Source organism: Crassostrea angulata, chromosome 1 (genome assembly GCF_025612915.1).
Source record: "Crassostrea angulata isolate pt1a10 chromosome 1, ASM2561291v2, whole genome shotgun sequence".
Lineage (NCBI taxonomy): Eukaryota > Metazoa > Mollusca > Bivalvia > Ostreida > Ostreidae > Magallana > Magallana angulata.
In genome coordinates, this window is record NC_069111.1 from 18,844,089 (window position 1) to 18,856,910 (window position 12,822).

The 12,822-nt window shown below is 33.5% G+C and overlaps 1 protein-coding gene across 1 annotated transcript; it reads left to right on the forward strand.

Moving 5' to 3' along the window:
• Nucleotides 1-8,774: 8,774 nt before the first annotated feature.
• LOC128168180 (uncharacterized) lies at nucleotides 8,775-12,822 on the forward strand. Its single transcript, XM_052834323.1, has 3 exons — nucleotides 8,775-9,399; nucleotides 10,312-10,461; nucleotides 12,424-12,822. The coding sequence occupies exons 1-3, from the start codon at nucleotides 9,174-9,176 to the stop codon at nucleotides 12,621-12,623; spliced, it is 576 nt and encodes a 191-aa protein (XP_052690283.1). The 5' UTR covers nucleotides 8,775-9,173; the 3' UTR covers nucleotides 12,624-12,822.

Below are 12,822 nucleotides of genomic sequence, written 5' to 3' on the forward strand. Positions count from 1 at the left end.
ATATATCCAGTCTTAAAGGAGAACGGAGCTGTCAAAATGACATTTATATAGCACTTCAATGTATCCTAAAAGTGGAGGTTTATCTGTAGTCGGAGAGGCAATAAAAGGGACCGTGTAATTTACATTTACTGCAATGGGTTATTTTGGTGGGGTGTAGTTTTGAATTTACTTGATTTTGTTTTCATTTATTTTAAAAATTGTCCGTATGAAAAATGAATTATTTTAACTATAACTGTGAGATAAATGTGTGCTGGGTTTTTTTTCCCGAGACGGGCGGGGGATGCTAGTATTTTACCAGTAGAATGCAACTTACATAATCATTGATAGTACATACATGTACTCTTCCCCATCATTGAATTAAAAAAAAATACCAAAAATTTTAAAACAATTAGCAGTAAAAAGATTTGACAGTTAGTCCGGCCCATTTTCATTAGGAAACATGTTAATATTTTAATAAAACAAGTTTACATTTACCTGTAAGACCTCCCCCCCCCCCCCCCCCCAGCCATGCACGCCCTCCACGAATAATTATTTTCTACTTACCAGTAGGGTACACGTAAGCGCACACGGCAATGATTGACAGTGATTTGTACTTTGACAGCCCAAGCAGGTAAATTAAATTAGTCCTTATTCAATTTAAGCCTCCACTTGACACAACACAGCAGCAGCTCAGCTGTTGTGAACTTGACAGCGATATGACACAACTACAATTGTTTGAGTTAATGTGTCAAGCGCACGAAGAAAAGGAATAATTCAGAGGATACTCTTAATAAATGTTCATGAAGACAGGCAATTTATTTATCGTTGTAAAGACCTTATACCTATAAAAGAGAAAAGCATCTAACTCAAAACGCGGCTTGGTCACGATTAAAAAAAAATTTAAGTTGTTAAATTATTCTTTTTTAAATTTTTAATGTTTGCAATGCTTCATCTTTGAATATATTTTCATTATTTTACCAAAATTAAATGTAAGCTTTACAGTTGCCATACAACCTTTCAAAACTTTACAGTAACTATCGTTTTTTTCGTTTGTTCAGTGTACAGAGTATCTAATGACAAACATTGTTTTTTTAAATAATGTACCTATTATTAAAAATGTTTGTATTTTTACATGTAACAGATTGAAGGTCCTAGGTCATAATTTTGTGGTAACAAACATAATTATCTCGATCAATCGTAAGTTTTGGTAAAATGTCATCGTAACACCATCCGCGGATCCATAATTTTTTTTTCCAAGGCGGAATGGGGGGTGGGGGAGGAATAAGAGATTTTACCGGGGGAGGGGGGGGGGGGTTGAGGCTTATATTCGATAATTTTACTAAGTAAATTTAAGAATGGGTTTAAATTTTCAAGGGAAAGATCTGAACCCCTGCTTCCCCCCCCCCCCCCCCCCCCCCCAAGCCCAGCCCTTGAGCTTGTTTAGAAGAATTGATCCTTTCATCAATAGTGCTAAAGATACAGAGTTCAAACCTCTTTCGGTTAAAACAATATTTATTTGATAACTGGAACATATTTAACATATTGCAGCAACAGTGCATAACAGATTTAGAAACAAGCTGACAGACTTATGCTAATTTCGCTGTCGTCAGTTTACAAATTAAAGGTGAAAGAAATTTTCAAGTATGTTCAAGTATGGAAGTGTCAGGATTGTATTGATTCTATTTCTGGAATATGTAAAATTATTACAGTGTAATAAAAGAATGGTAATTACTTTCAACTTCGCCGCAAATACAAAGAGGCGAGTTGTTTAATTTTCTTTGAAAAAAAATGAAGATTAAGACCGCTTCATTCTCACAGGGTTTTGACACAATCTGTGCAAAAAAAAAAATCGTATATATAGTATAATAGGCTATATATATATATACCATTTTTTGTACAGATTGTGTCAAAACCCTGTGTACATTCCAGTCTGAATTTGGAGTGAAGGCGTATTTGGCGTATTCTGGTTCCCAAATAAAAATAATTTGGAATTTTACTGGTATGTAAGTATGTCTTAAAGCAATGTAATGAAGGATTTGATTGCACATTTTGGGGTAATGCATTCCATCGTCTTAGTAGCTTAGTAGAAGAATAAAATAAAGTACGTAACGCTGGGTTCTTGAATTGATTTTCCGCAGCGGGTGCGTCGCTCTTGTGTTGTAGTTAATATGTCCTTGAGTTTTTTTGAGACTGTGTGATCGTAGATAAGTAATTGGGAGTCATATTGTGAGATATTTTGTGAAGCTTATTGACCAGGTATTCTGGTATGTTGTCCCATATAATGTCTGCGTATTCTAAGACTGGTCTTACAATTGAAAAATATAGTTTTTGCAAAGATTTTCTTTTAAGGTTATACTTGATTCTTCGCAGCATACGAAGGCGCGAGCTCGAGTAGGTTTTTTAATACTGTTTCATGTAAATGTAATAACTTCTTTTCCCTTTTTCAGTTTATCTCTATATCGCCACCCGAGTAGAAAATCACTAAATTCTCAATATTTGTAATGATTGCTATTTCTTTTTTTTACAAATGTACATTATTTTTAGACTTTTGCTGGTGTATAGTGCATGTCTAATTTTGTGATCGATCGAAACTTTAACTACTTTACATTGAGAGAAAGCAAGAACGTCAGACTACTAAGTTTTCTTTTTAATTGCAAAATTTACGAAAACAATAGAAACTCTTTCTTTCATTGAGTAAATTTTGATAAAAAAAATCATATGAGACTGTCAAATTAGATATCATAATGGGAAAAATATCACAGAAAAACTGCCAAAATTACTCAATTTAATATACTCGTGAAGACAAAATTATCTGTACAATTCAAAGTAAATTCATGCACTCAATCTACCGTATCTACTATATTTGTATATTCAATGATTTCAAAGTGACATATAGGTCCAATGGGGCAGGTGTAATTTAATGATGTATAAAATTGTAATTCACTATACTTTTGAAATACACGTGTCACTATAATAAGATATTTACTAACTTACTCACTCCAATTCTAGTAGTTGTTGTAACTTTCATTGTAATTGGCTATTCCTTCTATGTTCATGTAACGCACTGATAACCAATCGTATTTGTATCCCATTTTCACTGATAAATAAAGGGAGATTCAGAGAAGGGTCTACAAATCTAATCAGTATAAAAAAAACTTTTTCATTTATCATTCATTTCATGCTTCATGCAGACAATGCAAAGAGCGAATACTAGGGGGGGATTTTTTTTTTTTTTTACAAAAAGCTGGCGCGGGTTATACAATGCTTGCTGCATTCATACTTGCATGAACCATTTCTCAGGTTTGCGTAGAGGTCTTAGAGGTTACGCCTTGTTCAGAACCCCAAAAGTTACAAAAAATTTTTGTGGAAAAGCCGCAGCAGATGTCTTTCCTTCCTCCAGTAGTGTAGCGTATCGTGTTTTAGATATGATACATGTATATACAAAGAAGTTTTCAATCTGGAAATTTATTTAAAACAAAGAACAAGGGACGTTATTAGCCGTATTTGGCCGCAAAATTTATCATATTTTCAACGTCTTAGTTTTGTTTTTTGATGTGGTGCATTGTACTAAGTTCGATTCTGGCTAAATTCTACAGGCACTAAAATGACGTCATTTTTCATTATGACGTCATCAGTGTACGCTAAACATGGAATGATCTCCAAAAATCGATACAATATATAGAAATATGAATAATCTTTGCTGAAATTAAAACCTTTCACATGCATTAACCACTTTTATATTTAACATACTTATTTTCTGTATCATAACAAATTCATATACTGAAAATGGTGACGGTTAATAACTGTGAACAATGTGAATTTTAGCAAAAAGGATTAGAAAATTGCACATTTTACAACGTAATTCAAACAACGCGATCCGACACGGACAGTAACTCGGCGTAACACGCGGTTTTTACCGGTGAAAGAGGGTTTATCTTATAAAAATCTAAAATAATTTTTTGTATACGTAAGAGAAGCCAAAAGGAAAAAAGAAATAGAAATTGCAACTGAAAAATAAATAAATTGATAAATAAATAAATAGAAAATTACAACACACACACTATTTAGATGTATGTGATTATATAAAATTTTTACAGTGGATTTTTGTTGAGATCATAACAGAAAATAATCGCCGACATATTGAAAGGATTGATCAAAGCACTGATACTTTCCTCTTTAAGTAAACAGTTTATGTTTAAGTCCATTTGTATCCGTCATATGTGATCGAAGAAGTTAAATCAATCGATAGCCGGTAAATGTTAAACCTAATATAACAGTATACGGTTGATCGTCAGTGCATCACCCGATTTGTCAAAATTGCCCCAAAGACCAGTTGACCCTCGATCGTCAGTTAGCCGACATTTAAGAAAATCCAAATGCCGAAATGTCGATCGAGCGAGCGACGACATACATAAGAACTGTCGATCTTCCGGAAGATGATCGAGAATTGCTCGATGGACTACTATAGTATTGAAGGACTGGTTTAACTGAAGAAATCGGCCACCGACGCAGATAAAAAATGTAACTTGGCCCGATGGACACAAAATTGGTCGGCCGACGAAAAATGAATACGACATCGTCCAAGACAACGGCTGCTGAACTGCCGACTGTCACCCTATTAATCCCATTTAACCCCCCCCCCCCCAAAAAAAAAAGTCCGCCGTTGCTCGTTTTTGGAAATGTGTCTCGGGTTTTACTCTATTCAGCGATATCAAATCTAAAATATTAATGAAACAATTATACCTTCTTGATAAGAACAATATATGCAGTTAATTTCAACTTATATTTCTTTCTATAAAACATTTTTATATTTACTAGTATCTATTTTTTCCCTATAAAACATGCACATGTTTCATACACCGGCATATTAAAGGAATAAGGAATCATTCTTTGAATATTATGAGGTGATAATTTAGGTCGGGGCGTGATCAAATCCAATAAAGCCCGACGGGCTTTATAATAGATTTGATCACGCCCCGACCGAAATTATCACCTCATAATATTCAAAGAATGATATCTTATTACTTTTATTCATCTAATTTCCAGCAATTGTACGATTAATTATTTGAATATGAATAATCAAACCCCACTTGCGTCCCAATTATACGTCCCTATACGTCCCTATTTATAAAGCCCGACGGGCTTTATAATAGATTTGATCACGCCCCGACCGAAGTTATCACCTCATAATATTCAAAGAATGATATCTTATTACTTTTATTCATATAATTTTCAGCAATTGTACGATTAATTATTTGAATATGAATAATCAAACCCCACTTGCGTCCCAATTATACGTCATTTGAATTTATTGGACTGTACAGTACAAATTCGATATGTAGTGTTGTTACATGCAAAGACACTGAAAAATGTAAATATTCATTTTTTTTAGCGCGCAGAACTAGTGAATCAGTAGATAAAGTGTCTTTGTTGATCTTGTCTAAAATTTTAGACTTAATCTTTATCAAACCACTTAGAAACCTTTTGTTTATAGGCTACATCAATTGTTCCAAGAAACGAGAGAGAGAGAGAGAGAGAGAGAGAGAGAGAGAGAGAGAGAGAGAGAGAATGTGTGATATAGACTAACCTTTACGTAAATTTTAATTTTAATCACTAATATAAGCTATTTTTTCAATCTAGTTGTCATATATCAAATCCTTTCATCGATAAAATAATGCACAATAGCATATTATGATGAAATTCAACCAATCATGCAGTTTCAGAGTACACGTGCTATATATATTCTCAGCCCGTTAGCTGCATCACATGCTCCTTCCGCGAGTCGACAACAAAAACGTGTCGTTCCTTTGTTTTTCGAGTCCAAAGATAATAGAAGTATGATCAGCAATAACTTAGTCTTACATTGTTTGTTATGTTTGATATGATTCTTACACTGCGAGTGTGAAGTTTAATTTGTATATATTCTATACGTTGAACAGAAATAAACTCTCTCTCTCTCTCTCTCTCTCTCTCTCTCTCTCTCTCTCTCTCTCTCTCTCTCTCTCTCTGAATGTATGTTTGTGCATACTAACAGTGACTGAACTACTAAAGTCTTATTTGAATAAATTATTCTAGACTCACGGTTTAAACAACGATCTCCACACAATGACTAAAAGTTTGTAGACGATCTATGACCAGGTTTATAGGTTGTATCTATACAAAGCACATGCACGTAATTAGATTGAAAAGAAAATGCATTGACCTGTGCTCGTTCTTGATACTTGCTAGAAGTTAAAATATATTATTCATCTGTTTAATTCATCAGTTTTCTTGTATATTATTGTACCGGTTGGTAAATGATTTTCTTTGTGAAATTCCCGCATTTATATAGTTGCTAAATTGTTCTATCCACGCGCGTCGATTGTCTTAAATTACATGTAGTTGTTTGTGTATTAGAAAAAATCAAGAAACTAACAAAGTATAATTAAGATATTAAACAATAAAACGCTTTTTATGGTGATTCATGTGGTAATTGAAGGTGGTGACATTGCAGAAAAAAATTACATTACCCGCGTTCTTTTTCTCTGCATTGATCGCTAATTTATTGTTTATATTAACATCTTTCTATCAACAAATTAATAAATTGGTTGAAAAAAGTCAGAAAAATTAACAAAATTATTGTTACGTACATCAGTACGTTAGGTTTAAGAAACAGCCAAATCGTCTCCTATTGGAATTTGATTCTGACATCATCATGATTATTTCGTGTAGTCCGGGATTTTTCTTAGGTTGCTGAAGGTTTCGACCGATCGATAAACTAGTAAGAACTGGATCGTTTATATTTCAGTTCTGTCAATTTCAAAAGAGCTATGAATGTACAATCCATTTTCGTAATAAAATAGTGGGAATTATACTTGGTGGATGTAAATAATATATTCATTTACCTCTACTGGCTTTCGAGTATTTCTCTGCAGTACGGATTCCCTAACTATGTCCGGTTAATTAATACGAAATTCTTATTCTAAACAAAGGGAATGGAAAGTTTGGAAATAAATACTAATACCAAAAAAAAAACCAAAAAAAAAAAGAGAAATGTTTGGTTGTATTAAAATCCAGTTAAGCCTGTCCGTCATATTTATGACGCCGCGTTAAAGACATCGTAAAATGTCGACGTTTCGTTTTAAAAAGGCGCCGTGTTTAACGTAAAATGTATCATACTTACACTTAAGTTATATGAATAAATCATATACCATTGAGTTTTGTTTATTCTTGGCTTTTGAAAATGGTAGGTATTATTAGATTTTAAAACACGGCATTTTTTGGCCAATAACGTCCCTTGTTCTTTCTTTAGATAAAACTAACACGAAGTAAGAGGGAATATTTCATTTTTTTAATTAGAAAACTCAGAGGGGCTATCTCAATACAGACGTACATGTATATATAATTTCTTTGTATGCTGGGCATGAAAATTTGGGTATACATGTACACACTTAATTATTGGTAACACTTATGTTTAATAATAAGCGCAATAGTATCAAAATGGGATTATTACAGCTGTTTAAGCAATAGCAATAGACAGACAGACGTAAGTAATGCAGTAATTACGGACTAAATATAATATTCTAAATGTCCCTCATATTCGTCAAGAATTTGTAGAGAATTTTGTAGCTTTGGTTTGACACTGTATTGTAAAACCTATTTGCGTAAATCTAAGTTCTTATATGTGACTTTTATAGACGTGTACGAAATGAAACAATGTAGAATTACGAGAGGCTTTAAAGAGGCATGGTCACGATTTTGGTCAAATTTTATTTTCTGTTTTTATTATCTATAATGCTTTAGGAATGCATTTCTAATGATAAATTGATATTTGAGAGTCAGTCCCAAAGTTATAAGCAAGATACAGGGTTCACAATTCTTTGTCATGTAAACACGGCTCGCTCATGCCCTGTTTTTGTTTACATAGGTTTGATATACCGGTAAAAAATCTTTTTCAATCTGATTTGTCTATCTTCTTATTCATTTTAAGCATAAATAAGCAGTCCCTAAAGATTAACATATTCATGTTAGGTCTAAAACTGGAATTTTCACTTCAACATTCAAAATGTAAATAAAAGCCCTGTTTACATAGCGAAGAATTGTAAGCACTGTAACTACATGTAGCTAATAACTCACCGAATAACTCACAAATTTTTGTTGCCTATTAGAAATGCCTAAATGAAGCATTGTAAACATTAAAATCGGGGGGGAAAATTGACCAAAATCGAGACTATGCCCCTTTAATACTCTTTTGAAATAAATGTATTTCAACAAATGCCCTGGAATTAAAACGTAACTATTCTCGATTTTATATTTTATTTTGAGATTCAAGTCAATTCACAAGTTCTAATGGATGCAGAGCCATCAATCGTGCAACCGGCCCGTGCCGTGATGAAACATACAGACTTTTGTTTTCTATACACATGGTAAAAAAATGTGCAAATGGTTTGATTTATATTATTTTGAAATCATTGATGAGAATAAACAGATAGGCAAACGTATGGATGGCACCTTTATATGCGAAAGTATCGCCAAATTGAATTTTATCCGACATACAAGTACATGTATTTGTATTTTAAGAATCATTGAATGTCATGATATAAATTTAAAGTTAAAGGAACATTTTTTTTTTTGGAAAATCCCTTACAATAAATTCTATAATTGCATTTAAACTCATGTAAAACTTACAATAAATTTTACAATTACATGTAAACTCAACGCAAAGAAGGATAACTCTAATAAATGAAAATAGCATATCATTTTTCATATTAAGCTATCTTTAATTTCCACTGTAGGTCTTAGACCCTGCGGCACATTGTGATCTTTTCATTTTTGATGTTATACAAGATTAACTGACAACTGGTTAGCCGTAAGCTAAGGTGTACTGCGAAAGTCTGCCGAGAGGGCCTTGTATGCATCTCGTTCGGGGTCAGTGAATTTCGGCGTCCACGTCCTGTAGAAAATCGGGCGCGAGTACAACGAAGCTTCAACGGGTATATTATTAGACCCTTACAGTTTCCACGATCGATTGTTTGTATTATTGGATTTTTTTGTAATCGGAAACTTTATTTGTTTATTGCCGCTATTTATAGACCGTCTGTCCGTCTTCAGATAAATGCGTATACGTATTTGTCAACACAACCAATGACTCAGGGCAGAAAGGTGTGTCGACACATGGTCGTTTCATTATTACAGAACGTTTAGAATCAAACAAGATGGCGATCGACAGAAAAATCTCTCTCATCGGTTTGGCGGCAATTGTGGTGTTGATTTTAGGAGGAATTCTTCACATAGTAGCTCTGGCATCGCCGTACTGGCATACTACTAGTGCTTTGTTGTTTAACGGTAAAATGTTACGTGTGGGGAATTCTGGACTATGGGTGGAATGTATTGCTACTACAGGGGTAACGACCTGTGGCTCGCCGGTCATCGCTGACGAAGGTAAGACAACATGGGGGAAACCGACGACTTTTGTAAATACCAGGGAAATAATCTACTTACGAATATCTGAATATTACCTGAAAATATGTAGCTGACCTGGTATGTTTAAATGTCTCTGATCTGGAATGTAAATAATGTTAGTAATGTACATGTATAACTGTTATACATGTAGCTTGATAGGATCGATATTTGATCAGCCTGAAGGCTGTAAATAACAATCTAATGCACACAAAACACACATTTCAACAGTACAAAAGACCAGAGTACTAGTCATGCACTCTTTATCAGTATTTGAGCTTAAGAGTATTAGCTTCTATCAGCTGATTATTATGGCAATATGTATATCCGGGTATTCGATATGATTCCGTCTTGCTCTACAAATTTTTTATTACGCGTATCTTATCGCTTGAACACATATACTTCTTTTGCATATTCAAGCAAAGAACTCGCCCCACAAACCATGAAAAATGGCCTAGTTTCAAATATTGAAAATTTCACCATTATATACATGTATATGTGCTTTCTATAGTATATGTGCTACCTGGAATAGTTTTTCTTTTTTTAAATATCTCTCATCGTATTCTTGTATGACGTCGTAAAATATGATGTTACATGTATGAATTGTCAAGTCGGCATATTTGCATTAAAATGCATGATAATGATGCACAGTGGTTTGGACTCTGATATAGTTTGAAAATAATCCCTAAGAAATGTTATAAATCTCTGTGTAATTTTTTTTTTCAAATTTACTATAGGACAAATGGGGCATATTGTGGACCGAGTTCTTTACATGTACATGATCATTTAGGTGCAATTCGTATGTACATGTACATGTATTTTAAGTAAAGATAAGATTTACTATTGCATAATCTCTCTGTCTTTATAACATCCTGTGTCTAATTTGATTGACAGCTTGGATGGGGGCCGTGAGGGCTATGGCGATCCTGGGGATGCTGACCGGAAGTGGAGCCCTGGTAACACTGGGCCTATACACATTCCTCAGACTGGAGACGTGGAGCCGAATTCTCAAATTGTCCGCGATAGGGGCCTGTATTGGTGCAGGTAATACACGTCACATGTTGATTGTGCAACTACTTTAGCGTTGTGACCCTTTTGAATGGGGAGTGTACTATGCATGCAGTGTTCTATTCATGAATATTATATTTCTTGGTGTATCAAAACACCGGTAACTAGACTTAGATTTTTTCATTTATATGTATTGACCCTTTCACGAAATTTGCGTACAATGTTGCTTTTGAAGGGCGTTTTGACATACATTTTGTACGTGTAGTACATGTAAAATGAAATACGTCGAAACAGACCAATGTAATTAATTTCCATGTTCAAAATTCCGCCAAACTAGTATGTGAACTCATTCAGTTATTTTATCATGAGCGAACTAAAATTTAATTAATTTTAATTTAAATGAATAAATGAAGTGCAGAAAATTGTAGAAGTTTATCAGAAGTATTGAAACGAAGATGAAAACATCTTCGAAATTTATTATAGCTTTACATTGTGGAAGAATAAATAAATCCAAAAGCCCCAAACCTTTATCAGAGAGAAAAAAGTAAAAAAAAAATCGATATTTTAGGAAAGAAAAAAAGGAAGACCTGTTTGCATGATTTACAGTACGCCATTTAGGAAGGGTTTGGCTGTTGTAAATCTGTAAATCTAGTTGTCATCAAATGAATTTAATCCTTGACGTTAAAAAACTTATATTAAGGCTTGCTTACAAAATGCGTATCTTTTTCAAGGTACATGTATGATTCACGAAGACAACAATTTATCCAGATTGTCAAAGTGCTCGTATATTCATGTATCCTGAAAGATATCGCATTTTTTTTATACCAGCTGCAGATTTAAAACTTAAAATAAACAGAAAATTTATTTTTGGTCTAGGTGTATAATATAGAATTTTTTGTATTATTTACATAACCAAAATATTACTATAACATGTATAACAAGGCTAAAACAGGTTAAAATGGAAGATATACAGAAAAATGAACTATTAAATGAGTGGTTTTTTAGAAAGGCTGTCTAAACCACGATAATCAAATGAATAATGTTGTGAACTCCGTACCAAACACTGAAAAGTACAGACATGTTTAAAAACCATTACGAATATTTTTTTTTATAAATTAGACTATTTTTTGTTGGTTTAAAATATGAATGTAAAATTCATCATAAATATGAATTATTTGTATATATATCTATATTTTATTCTGTTATTTGAATTATACATGTCTGAAATATAACATCTTTGAGGATGAAACACAGCGGTAATTATCTTTCAACACGCGTAAATATTTTGGCATATTCAAACAACAGAAAGCCTTGAACCTTTTTAACCAGCAGTTACCAGCAGATCCCTGATAGCCGCCCCCTTTTAGGGGGTAGTTGACTCGACCTCCTTTTGAAAGAATTTTTTGATGTTAAAAAAATCATCTTTTTACGTAAAACTGCCCAACCTGCATAAAAAATTAAAGTATATACAGGGTGGGAGGCGGATTACATATTAATTCTATTATGTTCACTTTATTTTCAGTTACATGTATTTAGAAAGCGGCAAGTTGTGTACATGACTTTAAAGGGGTTTCTTTAAAAATGACAGACAACTGCCCCGGGGGTTTTAACAGGTGGGAGGGGGGTATTCCTTTTCTCAAGAAACTCGTGGCAGTTACATGCCTTAAGGGGGCTGGGGGTGGCTGCCATTTTAGACAATATTGATCTCCTTTAAAAGAAGAGCTCCATATAAAATTAATGGAAAATGATAAAATTTCATATTAAAATACATGAAGTTTTTCTTTATCAAATAGTAGTTGATAGCTTCAGAAATCACATTTAAAATTTTCAAATAAATCTGATGGTTTTATATTATATTATAATTCCCCCCCCCCCCCCCCCAGCCTCCGTAAGTTAGTTCGATTCTGTCATTATAAAGAAAGTGACGGAAACATTTGTTCAAAATAACGCCGAAATTAAACTTTTAAAACTTGAATTTTTTTCGACTTTTTTTTCCAGGTGTGATGATCCTGATAGGCGCTATTATATATGGAGCCAGTGCCCGGGACGGAAAATATTCTCCCGGAGGATTTAATACAGGGAGCAGCAGTCGAATGGTTTACACTCTGTCCTGGTCCTTCGGTTTGTCCATAACGGGGGCCATTCTGTGTTTCGTTAGTGGCATTCTCACAGGATTTGCAACGAAACCTAAACTATAATGCCAAAGGATGTTAGATATTAATTCCCAGCAATTAGAATACTCTTTACACCATTTTTTGTGAAAGAAAAACGTTTGTTGCATATTGGAGATTAATTTTTGTAAATATTTTTTACTCAATATTCTCTATGTTTCTTAATATCATGTTACTGTTAACATTTATGTTTTATATATTTTTAATAAATTCGTATTGAATAACA